General features: G+C 36.9%; 2 protein-coding genes across 2 annotated transcripts; both read right to left on the reverse strand.

The window, feature by feature from the left end:
• Positions 1-717: 717 nt before the first annotated feature.
• Positions 718-1,641, reverse strand: LOC120882048 (olfactory receptor 5AC1-like). Its single transcript, XM_040265781.1, has one exon. It carries the CDS (start codon positions 1,639-1,641, stop codon positions 718-720), a length of 924 nt encoding a protein of 307 aa, XP_040121715.1.
• Positions 1,642-12,433: 10,792 nt separating this feature from the next.
• Positions 12,434-13,356, reverse strand: LOC120853017 (olfactory receptor 5AC1-like). Its single transcript, XM_040226572.1, is given in 2 exon segments — positions 12,434-13,048; positions 13,051-13,356. Coding segments are annotated over 2 exon segments (921 nt in total).
• Between the last annotated feature and the right edge of the window lie 7,670 nt (positions 13,357-21,026).

Below are 21,026 nucleotides of genomic sequence, written 5' to 3' on the forward strand. Positions count from 1 at the left end.
ATATTTTCATTTAACTGCCTCAAGTTTCATTGTTTTTTAGTAGTTTAGTCACTAAGTCATGTCAGACTCTAGTAACCCCATGGATTGTAGTCCACCAGGGTCTTCTGTCATGGGATTTCCCAGACAAGGATACTGGACTGGGTTGCCATTTCCTTTTCCAAATATTAACAAAAGAGAGGGTATTGAAAAATTATGTGCTCAAGAATTATTTTGGAGGGTGCGTGCACATTTTAATAGAAATTTCACATGGACTTGAATCTTTCTTTAAAAGAATATAAGTTCATAAAATTTTAAAACATGTATATCTGGAAATAGAAGAGCTTATACATATTTCAAGCTTAGTAATTTGGGAACTGAAGTGATATCTTACCCTATTCATCAGTTATTTTGAGAGCCTGGGTTCACTTATAACTAATGCAAGCATATCTAGTCTAAATATTATCATTAATTGAATTAAAAACTTCTTAGCTGGGGGGTGTGTGCGTGTGTGTGTGTGTGGTAGTCACTCAGTCGGGTCCAACTCTTTTGCGACCCCAGGGACTGCAGCCCTCCAGGCTCCTCTGTCCATGGAATTCTCTAGGCAAGAACACTGGAGTGGATTGCCATTTCCCTCTCCATCTTAGCTGGTCTCTATGTGCAAAACCCAGGTCCAGTTATTATACTTTATGTAAATGGAGAGTAAAAAGGAAAAACTATGAATGTTTTCCTGATAAATATTTATATCTTTATTATTTTTCTAAGTGCATCTAAAACTTCCTTGTTTCTTAGGCTATAAATAAAAGGGTTTAGCAGGGGAATTATAATCGTGTAGAACAGTGAATACATTTTATCCTGATACTGATCCTGGCCAGACCCCGGACGCACATACATGAAGAAGAGAGTGCCATAGAACAAGGAAACAGATAGAAGGTGGGCACTGCACGTGGAGATGGCTTTGCTCCTGCCCTTTTCAGACTTCTTTCTCAGGATGGCAAAGAGGACACAAGTATAGGAGACTATAATACCCATAACAGTAAAAGCCTGTATAAAAGCAGCAAAAATAAAAACCACTGCTGCATTAATAGATGGATCAGTGCAAGAAATTGTAAAAAGTGGCAATATTTCACAGTAGAAATGATGTATTATATTAGACCTGCAGAAAGATAATCTAAATAATAATCCTACATGTATTATAGGATGCAGAAAACCAATTGCATATGATCCACTTATCAACCAAGTGCAGAGTCTGTGGGACATCACCACTGGGTAAAGCAAGGGGTTGCATATGGCTACATAGCGGTCATAGGCCATCACCACCAGGAGGAAACATTCTGTGGTGGCACTGGAACCAAAAAAATAGTATTGGGCCATGCAGTCAAAGAGAGACATCATTTGACTCTTGTCTAAGGTGTTGACAAGCATCTTGGGAGTCACAGAAGATGAAGAACAAGCATCTGCAAAGGCCAAACTGCCCAGGAATGAGTACATGGGGGTGTGAAGATGGGGGTCCTTCCAGATGAGAAAAATCAGCCCAAGGTTGCCCACCATGGTGGTGAGGTAGATGATCAGAAACACCAGGAACAGGGGGACCTTCAACCCTGGGAGATCTGTGAGTCCTGTGAGAACAAACTCCGTCACCAGAGTCATATTTTCTTCTGCCATATCCGACCAGCTAATCTCTAAAATGAAAGAGTAAGAGAGGGAACATTCACAAAAGAGTCATAAAAACAGTGAATTTTTATGTTACAGACATATAAGACATGCTTCTCATTCAGTTAGTAGTTCTTAATTTGTACCTTCACTTATCTTTTACATACATTCAAAATTATCTGTAATAAAATATTTTAAAATTATATTCACCTAAATTGATAGGTAAATTTCATGCAAATCCTTTTCAATATAACATGGGTAACAACAGTTTTAGATTTGCATGAACTCATCTTAAAATTGATATAGAGGAAATAACGTCTCATTCTGCCCAAGAAATATATAAGCATTGAGTAGTCAAGAATACCTTAACTGATGTTGAACAGTAATGTAGACACACAGTAATCAAAACATTAATATAGTGGCATAAGAAGAAGCCAGAGGATCAGTGCAACAGAATACAGAACTCAGAAGTAGGTTCCAATATATATGGGAATGTGGCATGAAACAAATATGATATTTCAGTTCAGTAGGAAAAGAGCAATTGATTTAATGGGTTATGCTGACAGTTTGCTATCTGTCTGGAAATATTAGTAAGTCCTGTTAAGGCTCCTGACCCACACCATAGATATTGCTAAGTAACTCAGAAGGCAATAATGTAACATAATGAATAGAAAAATTATTATCCAAGAGAAGAAACCCAGTAAAATAGATAGCTTGAATGCATAGCAAAATAATATCCAGCAGTCAAAGAGTATATAATTAGTTTGGAAAGATATCTTGCATGTATATTAAAGACATAGATTTATGTCTATAATATAAAATGACTAAAGTTTTTTTTTAAGGCAAGGAATTTAATAGATGAATGTAAAGGATGAAAATAAGCAGGTTTACAGATGAAGAAATCAAAATAACCAATAAATAAAACGAAAAGATACCTAAATTTCTATGTCACAAATACACGTGTACATGAACAGACACACAAAAACAGGTGGATACCTCCTTTTTCATATATCAAAATAGCAGAAATGAATAAAAATACTCCTTGTTGACTGAAGTGAAAAAAGCGGTACTTTCATATGTTACTTGTGGAACTATGAATTGCAACAGCCTTTTTGAAAAGCAATTTTATACAATCCCAATTAGCTTAAAATACATATATCCTTTCATCTATCATTTTATATATATATATACACACACATGTATATAAACCCTAGAGATCAAACCACTGCTATATAAAGATAAATATACAAAGAATAGTCAATGCATTATTGTTCAGAGTAGCAAAGACCATGCTGTTCATGGGGTTCTCAAAATTGGGAAAGGAGTATGTCAAGGCTGTATACTGTCATTCTGCTTATTTAACTTATATGCAGAGTACATCATGCGAAACGCTGGACTGGATGACTCACACCTGGAATAAGGATTGCCGAAGAAATATCAACAACCTCAATATGAAGATGACACCACCCTAATGGCAGAAAATGAAGAGGAACTAAAGAGTCTCTTGATGAGGGTGAAAAGGGAGAGTGAAAAACCTGGCTTAAAACTCAGCTTTCAGAAAAGTAAGATCATGGCATCTGGTCCATGGCAAATAGATAGGAGAAAAAAGGAAACAGTGACAGATTTTATTTTCTTAGGCTCCAAAATCACTGTAGACAGTGACTGCAGCCATGAAATTAAAAGACTCTTGCTCCTTGGAAGAAAGTTGTGAAAAACCTAGGCAGCTTATCAAAAAGCAGACATCACTTTGCCAACAAAGGTCCATCTAGTCAAAGCTATGGTTTTTCCAGTAGTCATGTATGGATGTGAGAGTTGGACTATAAAGTAGTTCAGTTCAGTCGCTCAGTCGTGTCCAACTCTTTGCGACCCCATGAATCGCAGCACGCCAGGCCTCCCCGTCCATCACCAACTCCCGGAGTTCACTCAGACTCACGTCCATCGAGTCCATGATGCCATCCAGCCATCTCATCCTCGGTCGTCCCCCTTTCCTCCTGCCCCCAATCCGTCCCCACATCAGAGTCTTTTCCAATGAGTCAACTCTTTGCATGAGTTGGCCAAAGTACTAGAGTTTCAGCTTTAGCATCATTCCTTCCAAAGAAATCCCAGGGCTGATCTCCTTCAGAATGGACTGGTTGGATCTCCTTGCAGTCCAAGGGACTCTCAAGAGTCTTCTCTAACACCACAGTTCAGAAGCATCAATTCTTCGGCGCTCAGCCTTCACAGTCCAACTCTCACATCCATACATGACCACAGGAAAAACCATAGCCTTGACTAGACAGACTTTAGTTGGCAAAGTAACGTCTCTGCTTTTCAATATGCTATCTAGGTTGGTCATAACTTTTCTTCCAAGGAGTAAGCGTCTTTCAATTTCATGGCTGCAATCACTATCTGCTGTGATTTTGGAGCCCAAAATATAAAGTCTGACACTGTTTTACTTTATGGTAGTCAGACACAGTCTACCATAAAGTAGACTGAATGCCAAAGAATTGATGCTTTCAAATTGTGATGCTGGAAAAGATTCCTGAGAGTCCCTAGGAGAGCAAGAAGATCAAGCCAGCCAATCATAAAGGAAATCAACTCTAATATTCATTGGAAGGACAGATACTGAAGCTGAAGCTCCAATACTTTGGCCTCCTGATGCAAAGAGCTATCTCATTGGAAAAGACCCTGATGCTGGGAAAGATTGAGGGCAAGAGGAGAAGGGGGGAAACAGAGGATGAGATGGTTGGATGACATCACCAACTCAACGGAGATGACTTTAAGTAAACTCAGGGAGATAGTGAAGGATAAGAAAGCCTGTCATGCTGTAGTCCATAGGATCACAGAGTCAGACAGGACTTAATAACTGAACAAGCACAGACCAGATGTGTCAATAGTAAAATGGTTAAATAAACCAGAGTACATTCATATTACAGAATATTATTCAGTCATGAAAAAAGAGCTATTCTACCTAATTTAAATTTGGAATTTCCACAATGTATAGTTATTGCAGAAGAGGAAGATCCAAAGAAGTATAAAATCTATGGTCTCATCATTGTAAAACAAGTAATGTATTTTTTAAATCTCTCTTTTTCATGGAGGACATGTGAATGATAGACACTAAGTTTATAGTACTGGTTTTTTCTGGAGTGAGAGTGGATATAATACTGAATGAAGTAGAAGAGAGTAAAAGAATAATAGTTCCATGAGTAAAGCAGCACACACATATATATATAAGAAATATTAATTGGAAATTAAGAACCTTAAGAAATATTTACCCTGCATAAATTGGCCCAACTCCTTGTAGAACCTCAAATAACCGAATCATTGCTAACCTTACTTTTAGCTCCTGTAATGTATTAATATAATTTGGAAGAGTAATTTTTATGAATTTTTTTTTCAAGAGTTAGATAACATGAAGAGTCTTTTGAAGTTACCTTTAGTGACTTTAGTGTACATACTCATGATTCCATGTAATTAAAGAATTTTTATTATATATAATAAACCTGAAGCCAGAATTCCCATTCTGAAAGCTTACAAATAAGTTAACTTTGGGCTGCAGAACTTATGTCTCAATTTTTAAAACTTCATGTTATAAAATATACTCTGATTTTTTCTTATCACTACTATTTTTTCCTATTTTTCATTCTTCTATTAATCAAAATTTATTATTTAAAAATACCTCAACAAATGTGCAGTCTACACAGTAAAAATTCTAACTGAAATTAGAATATGCTTGTTCACACAAACATTTACTTGCTTGCTCAGATTTTGTTTGCCGACTTCAAAAAGGAAATGGCCTGTATACAGTTTTAATATCTTATTTAGATATTTCCTTATAATGCAAATTACAAAGCTATAATAAAAGTTATGAAAATGTCTGCATCCTCACCCAGCTCCTGTAAGATATGGGAAACTGAAAATGTGCTGGTTTTCTCAAAGTAGCATAAAAGGTACAGAAAAGAAGCACAACTATTCAAACATTGCTTTTCCTTGGAAATGCAAAACTGGAAGGATATAACATTTCTTTCTCCTATTTGCAAACCCATTCTTAAAAAGTTTTGAAATTCCCTTAATGTTTCCAAAGTATTCCCAGTAGGTAGGATGAAGTCTAAGTTGTTCTACTGGGCATTGTAAGCTAATCATCAAATCATCATACACTTTTAGTTATAACAATTAAAACTAAACATAATATCCTCAAAGTTCACTGTCAGGGCATGTTTATAAAATGTCGCTGAATAGAATTTAGGATAAGCTATTTTCCTTCCTCTTATTTTTCTTAATGCTGCCACTCCCCAACTACCTACCTGACTTGCTCACTTGAAACTCCCAAAGGTACCTTAGAATTAACATGTCCAAATCTGAAATTATGGTCTCCTCTATTCCACCCTCAAACCTGGTATTCTTCCAGAGTGTCCTGTCACAGGAAATAGGGTCACAAACCAAAAGTTTATCTACTAAATATGTCTTAAATCCAAGTATTTCTTATTATGTAGTCAGTACTAAAATATAAAATACATCCATCTCTTGCCTGGCTTATTAAATAACCTCCTAACTATACTATCTACAACTCTTAACACAGTCATCTGATCTATTTTCCACAATGACACCAGACTGATTCTTATAAAATGTATACTATTTCAATACCACATTGTAACACATGCTTGCTGCCATTTAAATGTTGTTAATAATTTATCATTGAAAATAAAATAACAACTGAAATTTTTTTTTAGTTTTTTATTTTATATTGGAGTATACCTCATTAACAATGTTGTGTTCATTTCAGGTGTACAGAAATGTGATTCAGTTATACATATCCATGTATCTATTCTTTTTCAAATTCTTTTTCCATTTACTTTGCTATAAAATATTGACCAGAGTTCCCTGGTCATTGTTGATTATTTATTTTTTAAAAATGAAATTATTTGGCTGTTTCAGGTCTTAGTGGCAACACACGGAATGCTTGGGTCATGTGGGATCTTTTGTTGTAATGCGAGGACTCTATAGTTGTGGCACACAGACTCTGTAGTTGTGGCACACAGACTCTGTAGTTGTGGCCTACAACCTCCATAGTTGTGGCACACAGACTCTAGAGTTGTGGGACACAGGCTCACTTGCTCCCCAGAATGTGGGGTCCCTGTTTCCTGAGCAGAGATCAAGCCCATGACCTCCACACTGCAAGGCAAACTCTCAACCACTGGACCACCAAGGAAGCTCCAATATGCATTTTAAATATAGCAGTGTGTCTATGTCCGATGCAGGATACAGGATGCTTGGGGCTGGTGCACGGGGATGACCCAGAGAGATGTTATGGGGAGGGAGGTGGGAGGGGGCTTCATGTTTGGGAACGCATGTACACCCATGGTAGATTCATGTCAATGTATGGCAAAACCAATACAGTATTGTAAAGTAAAATAAAGTAAAAATTAAAATAAAAATAAATAAATAAATAAATGTAGCAGTGTGTACATATCAATCCCAGACTCCCTACCTATCCCTCTCCTGGACCTGAACCCCCTGGTAACCATAAGTTCGCTCTCTAAGTCTGTAGGTCTGTTTCTGTTAACAACTGAAATTCTTAAGCCTCATATACATGTCCTTGTACTGAGAAATAGGCCCAATAATTAACTGTATGCAGTTAAGGAATTCTATTGCATTGTATGTATGTATCATTTACAGTAACATTAATTGAACTTATAGATAATTTTCAATATCTAAGTAAATTGAGAAAAGAGAAGGTAATTTCTCATTTTTGGTGAGTATAGATCACATGTTCCTAATTGTTCGATTATTCTACCCCAACTGATGGTCCAGAGTCCTAGGCTCCATCTTATCATTCAGGCATTTTCTACAAATAACTTTCAGTATTGCTTCTGCTTTAAGCCTTGGCATTTTGGCCACAAGGCGTGTGGGATCCTAACTCCCCAACCAGGGATTGAACCTGCACCCCTTGCAGTGGAAGGTGAAGTCTTAACCACTAGACTGCCAGGGAAGTCCCCACACATAACTTTCTTCAGTGATTGTGTTCTCATCTGGATCAAGCTGGAAGGGGAAATTTCACGGGGGATTCCAACTGTGAGGTGCTTATGAGCTAGTATATCACTTAAAATCCTAACCTCAATCATAATACTGTAGTCAATTGAAAAGTGAGGCCATGTGTCTAGGAAGAGAAGAAAATGGTTATCTGGATTTGGTTATCAGCTAATGCTTTCTTCTTCTGTACTTCTTTTGTTTATGATTTACCTGTTTTCTCCTCCTTTCCACTTGTAGAACACTCTCAGCCTCTCCCAACCAGAGTCAAACCAATTGAAAATTAGTCAAACCCAATTCCTATCTAGTACCTAGCTCAACAAAAAGCTATGCTTTCAAGGTAATACTTTGTTCTTTCCAGCAAACCAGCTATGTTTCTTCTTTGTGTAGATACCAACAATTGTTAATACATATTATCTTGCCGCATGTTACAATTACACACTCCCAAAATGCAATTTTTAACTTATTTTTTTTAATTGCAGAATAATTACAATATTGTGTTGGTTTCTGCTGAACATCAACATGGCTCAACCATAGGTATACATATGTCTCCTCCCTCTTGAGTCTCCCTCCTAACTTCTGTGCCATCCAACCTTCTAGGTGGTCACAGAGTACCAGTTTGAGTTCCCTGAATCACACGGCAAATTCCCACTGGCTATTGGTTTTACATGTGTTAGTGTATATATTTCCATGCTACTCTCTCCATTTGTCCCACCCTCTTCTTCTTACTCCCCACTGGGTCCATAAGTCTGTTCTCTATGTCTGCATCTCCATTGCTGCCCGCAAATAGATTTATCAGTGCCATCTTTTAGATTCCATAAATATGCATAAATATATGATATTTGTTTTTCTCTTTCTGACTTACTTCATTCTTTATAATAGGCTCTAGGTTATCCATCTCATTAAAACTGACTCAAATGTGTTCCTTTTTATGGCTGAGTAATATTCCATTGTATATTGGTACCACAGCTTCTTTATCCCTTCATCTGTCGATGGACATCTACATTGCTTCCATGTCCTAGCTGTTATAAATAGTGCCGCAGTGAACACTGGGATATATGTGTTTTTTTCAGTTATGATTTTCTCAGGTATGGGATTGTTGGGTCATATGGTAGTTATATTCCTAGTTTTTTAAGGAATCTTCAGGCTGTCTTCCATACTGGCTGTATCAATTTATATTCCCACCAACAGTGCAAGACAGTTCCCTTTTCTCCACCCAAAATGCAATTCTTATAAGATTTTTCCAGCATCCTGTGCAGCATATGAAATTTACAAAGGTATCCATAGTACTTATCAGGTTCAATTAACATATTGTCATCAATATAATGAACCAACCTGCTGTTCAAAAAAATTTCTGGAAATAAAATTTTCTTCATCTATCCCTGGGGCAAGACCTTCAGTTTATACTCTTACCCTTCCCAGATGAATATAAAATACTTCTAATCCTCATTCATGATTGGTATTGGCAGAATACATTTTCCACACATCAGTAGCATATATCTCATACCAGATATTGCACTGAAAGTTTTTACAGGGCTGTTTCTGGTTTCTACCATTATCTGCCACACCCCATACAGTTTTTGCAAAGACTAGGATAGTAAAACAAATAAGGATTTATTGAGGATCATCACCATTGCAGTCTTTGAGTTTCTGAGAATCACACTAGGTTACACCTGATACACTGCTCTGAGATGCAAAATTTCCATTGAATGAAGCTGGCAGACCCCACAGTTTGCATGGGGAAACCCCTAAAGGACTAGTGAACTGCTTGTTCTGAGGAAGTCTGTTCTAAAGGTCACAGGCAATTGCAAATCCTTTAAATACTAGAGGAAACCATGGTCTAGCACTGTTTATCTTAGGTGCTTTGAATACCTGCAAGAATTGAACTACTTAAATAATGTTAAATCACAGAATCACCAGAAATAAACTATGTATTTACCCAACAATCCTCTTGAGTGCTAAGATTTCCTCTCACAAACATTTAAGATGTGGAAATCTTGCATGAGGTTGTTATGCCTCGAGTCCTTATCTCCAACCCGACCGAGAAAAACAAGTCCACCACAGTAATGCCAAAACAAGAAGGGAGTTTATTTCTAGCGCGCTAGGACCCAAGTCTCATCCAACGCAGTGGAATCTGACAAGGGCCCCGAACAAAGGGGTATGGCGGCTTATATACAGGCAGTTCTTTGTCTCAGGTTTAGGGGTAGTTGGCATTACATGATTGGGTTTTCTCAAGATGAGCTCATATCCTGTTCTTTTCTAGTTGGTAAATCTAGAGATTTTTCTTTCAGTTCTCCGAATTTGGTCAAAGGGCATCCAGCTAGGGAGGCTCTGTTAAAGAGACATGACTCAGGTCCTGGGCCTGGTGCCTCGCTGAGCCCGTTATGGAGGTTACCTGGTCCCTAACAGAGGTGGCCTCAGAATAGGGGCAACTTTCATTCTCTCTGAATTATGGTTTGTTCATGCCTTTTCAAGCCAAAAGATGTTCCTGCCCCTTAGTATAGTAATAACTTGAAAATCATCTCCAAAGATACCCCTTATGAGTATGAAGGAAATTTTATATATTGTTATATTTGTTTTGCAATAGTGAAACCCAGGACTAGGATTTTTCTTTTCTTGAAGTATATTTGATTGACATTATAGGTGTACAGCAGAGTGACTCAATTACCTTTTCTGATTATTTTCCATTATAAATTATTATAAGATATTGAATACAGTTAGTTCCCAGTGCTACACAGTAAATCCTCTGTGTATCTGTGTATCTATTTTATATGTAGTAGTTTGTATCTAGGCTTTGCTGGTGGTTCAGATGGTAAAGAATCTGCAGGCAATGCAGGAGACCTGGGCTCAATCCCTGCGTCTGGAAGATCCTCTGCAGAAGGAATTTCCATACCTCTAATTTTCCTCTTCTCCATTTATTTTCTCTATTTAGTAACCATAAATCAGTTTTTTTTGTGTGTGTCTATGAATCTGTTTCTCTTTTGTACATAGATTCATTTGTATTGGGCTTCCCTGGTGGCTCAGATGGTAAAGAATGTGCCTGCAGTGCAGAAGATTCAGGTTCAATCCCTGGGTCGAGAAGATCCCTTAGAGAAGGTAATGGCTAACTACTCCAGTATTCTTGCCTTGAGGATTCCAAGCAAAAAGGAGTTTGGTGGGCTACAGTCCATGTGGTGAAGAGTTGAAAACATCTGATCAAATAGGACTTCCCTGGTGGCTCAGATGTTAAAGAATCTGCCTGTAATGTGGGAGACCTGGGTTTGATCCCTGGGTTGGGAAGATCTCCTGGAGAAAGGATTGGCAACCCCCTCCAGTATTTTTGCTTGGAGAACTCCATGGATAAAGGAGTTTGGTGGGCTATATAGTCCATGGGGTTGCAAAGAGTTGGACATGACTGAGCAACTAACACATACATACATTTGTATTGTTTTAGATTGCACATATAAGTGATATGTAATATTTGTCTTTCTCTGTCTATATATAATGTTCTCTAGGTCCACCCATGTTGCTGAAAAAGCAATATTTCATTATTTTTCTTTTTTAATATTGAGTTGCATGAGCTGTTGGCACATTTTGGATTTTAACCCCATGTGTCATTCACAAATGTTTTCTTTAGATTGTGATTTCATTTCGTTTTGGTTTCCATTGCAGTGCAAAAGCTTTAAAGTTCAATCAGGTCCTATTTGTTTAATTTTACTTTAATTTCTTTTGCATTGGGAGACAGATTTATGTCAGAGAAGATTTTGTCTATGTTCTCTTCTAGGAGTCTTGTGGTCTTGTGTCTTATATTTAGGTTTTTAAGTCACTTTGAGCTTATTTTTGTATATGGTATGAGAGCCTGTTCTAATTTCATGATTTCCATATAACTGTCCTGCTTTCCCAACACTACTTCATGAAGAGACTGTCCTTTCTCTGTTGTATACTTTTGCCTCCTTTGTCAAAGATTAATTAACACAAAACATACAAAGCTCTTGTAAGGAAAAAAAACAATTTAAGTTACATAATTATGAGTTGAACAAGAGCATCTGCTATTTAAGCTTGTTGTCAATTCTGGAGTGAGAAAATATATTCACTTGGTATATAAATGCTCTGAACAAGACACTCAGTAAGATTACTTAATAAACTGAGAAGGAAAACATTTTAAAGACTCAACATTTTATTGTATTGCCAGAAAGTTCATTGTATTAACATTTGCTAAATTAATATCTTCCAATGAATGCAACACAGATATAATTAATTTTCAAAATACTTTTAAATCTAGAAATATTCATTTCAAAGCCCTAAAGAGGAATGTATGTTGTCATATTTAGTCTAAGAATATTAATTTGATGTTCATATTTTGGGATCATTATAAGTAGCCACTAAAGATAAGATTTTGAAAAACTACTTGCCCAAGAATTATTTTAGAGGGCATGAGTACCTTTTCAACAGAGTATTTACACAGACTGAATCTTCCTTTAAAAAATATAAGTTCAGAAGAGCTTTAGATATGTGCATCTGGAAACATGAGAGTTCATATTGCAAAGATTTAGCAATTTGGGATTCATTTGTCATTTTCATCCTTGAAAAGTAATTTAAAACAACAAAAGTCAATGATGATTGTTCTTACTGTATCCATTACTTTGATGATCACTTTGACATAACTAAAATAAGCATATCTAGACTAAATATTATTATTCATTCATTTTACAACTATCCATGCAATCCCTACTATGTGAAAACTCAGAGACAGTCATTATACCTTATTTAAAAACAGTAAAAAGTAAAGAATAATGAAAGATTTCCTGAAAAATATTTATTTCTTTATCATTTTTCTAAATGCACCTAAAACTTCCTTATTTCTTAGGCTATAAATAAGGGGGTTTGGCAGGAGAATTATAATTGTGTAGAATGGTGAATACATTTTATCTTGATATTGATCTGGGCCAGACCCAAGATGTACATACATGAAGAAGAGAGTGCCATAGAACAAGAAAATAGACAGAAGGTGGGCGCTGCACGTGGAGAAGGCTTTGCTCCTGCCCTTTTCAGACTTCTTTCTCAGGATAGCAAAGAGGACACAGGTGTAAGAGGCCATGATGGTAATAAAAGTAGAAGCTTGTATAAAAGAGGCAGAAATAAGCACCAAAGCATTAATAGATGGATCAGTGCAAGAAATTGTTAAAAGTGGCAAGATTTCACAGAAGAAATGATGTATTATATTAGACTTGCAGAAAGTTAATATAAGTAATAACCCTACATGTATTATAGGATGCAGAAAACCAATTGCATATGATGCACTTATCAACCAAGTGTAGAGTCTTTTGGACATCACCACTGGGTAAAGTAAGGGGTTGCATATGGCTACATAGCAGTTATAGGCCATCAGCACCAGGAGGAAACATTCTGTGGTGGCACTAGAACCAAAAAAAAATAGTACTGGGCCATGCAGTCAAAGAGAGACATCATTTGACTCTTGTCTAAGGTGTTGACAAGCATCTTGGGAATCACAGAAGATGAAGAGCAAGCATCTACAAAGGCTAAGCTGCCCAGGAATGAGTACATGGGGGTGTGAAGATGGGGGTCCTTCCAGATGAGAAAAATCAGTCCAAGGTTGCCGGCCGTGGTGGTGAGGTAGATGATCAGAAACACCAGGAACAGGGGGACCTTCAGCCCTGGGAGATCTGTGAGTCCTGTGAGAACAAACTCCATCACCAGAGTCTTGTTTGCCTCCATCATATCCACTCAGGCTGATCACTGCAATGGAGAAGTGAAATAAAATTAAGGGTGATGAAAATGTATATTGGATGGTAATGTCTTAATTCTCTGTGTCAGATGCCCTATCTGAAGGTACAGAGTCTCTCTTTTTTAAAACACACTGAAGAGTATTATAGGTATATTATAAATATTATAAATTATTTTCAGACATTAATGTGTGTATATGCATATATATAATTACTTAAAGGGTTGTGGAGGAGGCTCTAGACATCTACCAGTTAATTTAGTCCATATCTTGTCACTCATAAATACCTTAAAACTGAATGTATTGCATTAACTCTGAAATTTTTTTACAGAATTAAGAGTAAAAATTGCATACTGCATTTTATACTAAAATCTCTAAAAGTCAGACTCTGGTTCAGGATAAAACATTTTCACTGATTCAAAGGAACTATTTCATATATTTTCTATAGAACCAAAAAATACCTTTCAGTAGTATACCTTTATATTACTAGTAGTATATAACAGTATAGTAGTAGTATAAAGTAGTATACCTTTATACTACTGATATATATATTTTTTTCTTTCTAAGACATTAATAAATAGAGCAAGAAGATAATAAGTTAAAATCCCATTTCTGTTGATTTCTGTCCATTATCATTATGTTTTTTGATTATATATACAACAACTTACCCTATATCCCTAATAGGCTCTTTTGATTATATATTCATTAAAACCACTCCAAATTTCAAATAAATTCTTGTTATTTAATAGTTTTATCAACAAGCTCTCATATATGATCATAATGATTCATTCTGTCATCAAACCTTTTTAGTTTGATGTTCTAAGCTAGAACACTGTTATTCCTGGCTCAGTCAAATACAGAACTTCTAACTCAGGTGTTATACTGAGATGCTAAAATAACCCTCCTTTAACAAGAAAAATAACTGACACTAATCAATTCCTCTGCAGATTTGGGAAGGATCTAAGAGACATTGTTAAACATGCCAAGTAAACAATTATCATTCAGTTAACCAGGAATGTTTTTGACTTGTCAAGGGCATATAATACCGAAAAATTATAACTTTTTTTCCTGATATGTTTGAAATTAGAACTGGGACTTTCAAAATCAGAGAGAATCAAAACATTACAAAAGATACCACAGTCGAAAAGATTAGCCACTGTTTTGAAGCTGTTTCAATTTAAGTAGTAAAAATTATAAATGCTGTTTGTATACAAATCAGATAAGGATAAAGATGAATTACATTGATAGAAAGTAACTAACATAAAGACATCTGTATGCGAGACAGCAAAAGAGACACAGATGTGTAGAGACTTTTGGACTCTGAGGGAGAGGGAGAGAGTGGGATGGATTTGGGAGAATGGCATTGAAACATGTATACTATCATGTAAGAAATGAATCACCAGTCTATGTTCGATGCAGGATACAGGATGCTTGGGGCTGGTGCACGGGGATGATCCGGAGAGATGATATGGGGTGGGAGGTGAGAGGGGGGTTCATGTTTGGGAACTCATGTACACTCATGGTGGATTCATGTCAATGTATGGCAAAACCAATACAGTATTATAAAGTAAAATAAAGTAAAAAAAAAAAAAAAGACATCTGTAGTGGGAATGTAAATTAAACAGCCACTAAGGAGAACAGTATGGAGATTCCTTAAAAATCTAGGAGTAAAACTACCATGTGATCGAGCAATCCCACTACTGGGCATATACCCTGAGAAAACCATAATTTGAAAAAAAAAATGTACCCCAATGTTCATTGCAGCACTATTTATAATAGCCAGGACACAGAAGCAACCTAGATGTCCACTGACAGATGAATGGATATAGTAATGTGGTACATATACTCAATAGAATATTACTCAGCCATAAAAAGGAACAAATTTGAGTCAGTTGAACTGAGGTGGATGAACCAAAAGCCTATTATACAGAGTTAAGTAAGTCAGACCGAGGAAAAGAAGTATCATGTATTAACGCATATAATGGAATCTAGAAAAATGGTACTGATGAACCTAATTGTAGGGCAGGAATACAGTCACAGATGTAGTGAACAGACCTGTAGACACAGCTGGGGAAGGAGAGGGTGTGACTAATTGAGAGAGTATCACTGAAACATATACATCACCATATGTAAAACAGATAGCTAGTGAGAAGTTTCTGCATAACACAAGGAGCTCAGCCTGGTACACTGACAATCTAGACGAGTAGGAGGTGATATACGTATTCTGTGGCTGATTCATGCTGATTTATGGCAGAAACCAATACAATATTGTAAAGCAATTATCCCCCAATTAAAATAAATGTTTGTAAAGCTATCTGCGAAGCAAGGGGTCCTGGGAAGCATGTAAGAAGCTAGATCCTGTGGAAACCCAGGAGGTAAACCTAAGTCCACATCGTGACAGTGCATTTCATCAGTGAAAAATTATGCAAAATTCTGAACATAAAATGTGCTTTGTGTACCCAAATCCCTGCCTGGTTTATTTAAAACAGGGTATGACCATTTAGAAGCAGCTGATATAAGTACATAATCCTGCAAGGGAGCATTCACAGTTGTTGGATTCACAGATCCCTGCTTTCATGCCATGTCCAGCCAAGCAGGAGTCATTCCAACACAGGTCTTTATTTCTTTTTTTTAATACAAATTTATTTATTTTAATTGGAGGTTAATTACTTTATAATATTGTATTGGTTTTGCCATACATCAACATGAATCTGCCACAGGTATACACGTGTTCCCCATCCTGAACCCCCCTCCCACTTCCCTCCCTGTACCATCCCTCTGGGTCGTCTCAGTGCACCAGCCCCAAGCATCCAGTATCATGCATCAAACCTGGACTGGCGATTCATTTCATATATGATATTATAGTCACCAATCCTGTACAACATTGTTGAAGACTTTACTGCTGAGTCTCTACTGGCCTGAAATATTTTCTCCAAGTGCCTACTTTATAATTCAAAGAGAGGACACCATGTGGAAAATGTAAGGAATATAGAGTTTGTGAAAAATTCAGTTCTGACAAATATAACCTCTGAAGAGTTTATTTTCTATAAGAGAGGCTATGTTGAGAAAAAATTCTTTTGCATCTACATAGAGAATAGGAAAAGAGATTTTTTGAGATTAATATTAGACTTTTTAAAATACAAACAGAGTTGGTAGCATTGGCAGTAATTATTAAGTAACCACACTGCTGTCAAATCCCTGGAAAGATCACATTTTCCTGTTTTACACTCTGCCTAGAATATAAGATGTGACTGCAGATGTGGTCAACTCCATCTTTCTGCCTATTTCTAGAGAAGTACAAAGTTAACAAGAACCAGGATCAAGGCAAAGACATAAACTGCCCTAACAGCTCCATAACCCTATCATTCTTCATTGTTGGAAAACCTTCCAGATTTTGTGAAAGTACAATAAAGGCCAGAATGAATTTCATTTTTACAGATAAGAATATTAAATAGATTGATTCTATAAGTCATTGTCCTGGCAAAGAAAAATGTAACAAAATGTAACAAAAATGTAACAAACTTTCTGAAGCTAATTTTCTACCTCTAAATTATTAAATGATTATACCTAAAACACTTTATGGCTTCATTTTAAGATTCTTTTCTGTAGTACCCTGGATTTTCTAAGGAACATCTGCCTACAGCCTATGAGACTATGAGTCCTCTTTGGTATTTAGTAAGTAGCATAGCATAGTGGTTAAGCAAACAGACTCTATATGTAATAACATGAATTCAAGTCTTCATTCTGCAAGTGTATAGCTTTGTATCCATAATGGTTCATAGAACATGTATGTGTATGCTTAATAACTCAGTCGTGTCCAACTCTTTGAGGCCCTATGGACTGTAGCCTGCCAGGCTCCTCTATCCAGGGGGATTCTCCAGGAAAGAATACTGAAGTGGTTGCCGTGTCCTCCTCCAGGGAGTCTTCCAAACCTTGGGACTGAAACCAGGTATCCCACATTGTAGATGGATTCTTTACCAGGAAAGCCCCACAGAACATAATACATATATTAACTATGTATATTTAATATTTAACTATTGCTTTCTGTTTTATTTGGTAGATAAATCATCTGAAAAGATGATTTAAGTATTTTGACAGTTGATGAGAGACTTTAGGTACTAAAATTAAATATGTTCTATCACTTTCTATAGAAAGAATAATGACAATATAATAAAGCATTGTGTTCTCACCTGAAATTCCCATAAGAAGATACAGAGATGTCATAAAATACAAACTTTCATGAAGAATTCAGCATATAAGAACGAAAATGTCAAAACAAATGTTCATTTCTAGTTAATATTCTTGAAAAATGCCCTGTGAAGAAAAAGGTATTTATATCTGTGTCTTCAAGTCTGTTTGTGAAGATAATATTGAAATTCCCCCAAAGCCATCAAAGATTCCCTATAGAATAAAGTCAACCTACTGGGCATTACACATTAATCAGCAAATCATTTCAAACATTGTTTTGTAGCTATCATTTTTATAGCTAGTTTTCCAACTATTCTTTTATAAAAACAAAAGAATCACTATTTATTTGTAGAAAAAAATTGAAAATGTACAAAACACAAAGAAAACAAATTCTTCTAATTTCACTAATCACTTGCCATTACAGCTAACTTTTGGGTTTTTTGTGTATAATTATACACAGAAGTTGTATAGATACTTACATATACATAATTTATATAAACATTTCTATATACAAATAATATTGATAGTTCTGCACATAATTTTTCAAAAATAAGTTCAGCTAAATAATATATTATTCATATTTTTGTTATTAACTTGAGAAACTTGGGGTTGTTTCCTTGGCTACATCATTATCATAAAAAGCTATAATTATGAATACACACATAATCCTATTATTTATATTAAACTTGGCAAGATATATGCCTGACCTGTATGTATTTGGCAAACATGTAAAACTACCAAGAGCTATAAAAATTTGTTTACTGTACCTTTTAGTATAATGTCAGGAAGGTTGGTTCCTCCAGCTCTGTTTTTCTTTCTCAAGATTGCTTTGGCTATTTGGGATCTTTTGAGTTTCCATACACATTTTAAGATTTTTTGTTCTAGTTCTGTGAAAAATGCCATTGGTGTTTTGATAGAGATTACACTGAAGCTGTAGATTGCTTTGGGTGGTATAGTCATTTTCATAATATTGATTCTTCCAATCCAAGAGCATGTTGTAGCTTTCTATTTGTATCATCTTTGACTGCTGTCACCAGTGTCTTACAGATTCCTGCATACAGGTCTTCTGTCTCCTTAGGTAGGCTTATTCCTGGTACTTTATTCTTTTTGTTGCAATGGTGAATTGGATTCTTTCCTTAATTTCTTTTCCCTGTCTTTCATTGTTGGTATATAGGAATGCTAGCGAGTTCTGTGTGTTGATTTTGTATCCTGCAGCTTTACTGAATTCATTGATTAACTCCAGCAGTTTTCTGGTTGCACCTTTAGGATTTCCTATGTATAGTATCATCACAAGTGCATGTTATTATACTCATTTACACATGAAGAAATTAAGGCCCTGTCTACTGAGTTTGCATTAAACACTCATTCTTTCTTCTCTCTATGCACTAGCAGATTTAATGGAGGTTCTTGTAATCACTTTAACCTCATCTGAGCTTCAGAGGAAAAAAAAAAAAAAAAGGTCTTTTGATTTGACATCCTGTGCTTTTCCACTACTCCAGGCTGCCTGATTTGTAAATGGAGGAAATACCAACTCATTATCAATTAAGGTGATTCAGATGAACACACTTTGAAAGACTTGAAGTAATAGTTAAATATGAGGTAGTGTCTTAGTCCATTTAAGTGAAAGAGAAGTCACTCAGTCGTGTCCGACTCTTTGTGACCCCATGGACTGTAGCCTACCAGGCTTCTCCATCCATAGGATTTTCCAGGCAAGAGTAGTTGAGTGGGTTGCCATTTCCTTCTCCAGGGAATCTCCCTGACCTGGGTGCCCTATCAAATCCAGGTCTCCCACACTGTAGGCAGGCGCTTGTACTGTCTGAGCCACCAGGGAAGTCCAGGCTGCCATAAAGGCCGACGATCTAGACCGGAGAGTTTATGAACAGCAGAAATTTATTTCTCACCTTACTGGAGGTGGGCAAGTCCAAATCAAGGTGCCAGAATGACTGAATTCTGGTGAAAACCCTTCCCCTGGTTAGTAGCCTACTCATTCTCACTGTGTCCTCACATGGAGAATAAAGGTAGGGATCTCTCTGAAACCACTTTTATCAGACTCTCATCCCATTCATGTGGTTCTACCGCATGGATTAAGCAACTTCCAAAAGCCCTGCTGAATATTCATTGAAAGGACTGATGCTGGAGCTGAAACTCCAATACTTTGGCCACCTGATGCAAAGAACTGACTCATTTGAAAAGACCCTGATGCTGGGAAAGATTGAAGATGGGAGGAGAAGGGACAACAGAGGATGAGATGGTTGGATGTCATCACCGACTCCATGGACGTGGGTCTGAGTAAACTCCAGGAGTTGGCGATGGACAGAGAGGCCTGGTGTGCTGCAGTCCATGGGGTTGCAAAGAGTCAGACATGACTAAGTAACTGAACTGAAAAGGCCTACCTCTTACTACCATCATCTTTGGCAAGAGACTAGTGAAAGTCACTCAATTGTGTCTGATTCTTTGCAACCCCATGGCCATTAGCCTGCCAGACTCTTCTGTCCATGGAATTCTCCAGGCAAGAATACTGGAGTGGGTAGTCATTCCCTTCTCCAGGGGATCTTCCTACCGATGGGTCAAACTCTGATTTCCAGCATTGCAGGCAGATTCTTTGCCATCTGAGCCGCCAGGGAAGCCGTCATCTCTAGGGCCTGGTATTTCAACATATGTATGCTGAGGTGATGCACAAATTCAGATCATAGTAGGTAGGCTTTTGTATTAGGAAGACATCAGAATTCAGACTCCAACTTAGTGGCCATGGATGATTGAGCAATATTAGTCATTTGACTTTCAAAATGTGGTCCAATGCCTTCAAATTCATCAGAATCATAGGAGATGTTTCTGAATAATGAAAAACCTCAGGCTCAGCCCAGAATGATCTGCTGAATCTAAAAACTGTGAGCTCATGGTCATCTAACTTTGACAATGACAAACTCAAGTGAAAAATCTCTGTATTATTGTCTCCTCTTCTACTTAAGTGACCAAATTAAAGATTATATAGAGGCTGGGCACTCCCAACTATATAAATTAAATACCTAGTAGACATTTTATAATAGTTCAGATGTTATTCAGCAGATTGATTTTAATACCTAATAATATGGACAGATGGAGAAGGAAATGGCAACCCACTCCAGAATTCTTGCCTAGAGAATCCCGTGGACAGAGGAGCCTGGTGGGCTGCTGTCCATAGGGGCTCACAGAGTCAGACACGACTGAAGCAACTTAGCATGCATGCATTCATTGGAGAAGGAAAGGGCAACTCACTCCAGTATTCTTGCCTGGAGAATCCCATGGACAGACGATCCTGGTGGGCTGCCTTCTATGGGGTCACACAGAGTTGGACACGACTAAAGCAACTCAGCAGCAGCAGCAGCAGCAATATGGACAGAAAATGGAGAACTGTCCAGCTAAAATTTAAGTACCTGCCTAAATATGAGACTCTAATAAGGCAAGAAAAGAATTTCTTAGGGAATAATTGCACGGTGAT

Source organism: Oryx dammah, unplaced genomic scaffold (assembly GCF_014754425.2).
Source record: "Oryx dammah isolate SB20612 unplaced genomic scaffold, SCBI_Odam_1.1 HiC_scaffold_2, whole genome shotgun sequence".
In the NCBI taxonomy this organism is placed as follows: Eukaryota; Metazoa; Chordata; class Mammalia; order Artiodactyla; family Bovidae; genus Oryx; species Oryx dammah.

Coding starts and splice junctions, on each gene's coding strand:
- LOC120882048 (XM_040265781.1), bottom strand. CDS start 1,641: ATGGCAGAAGAAAATATGACTCTGGTGACGGAGTTTGTTCTCACAGGA.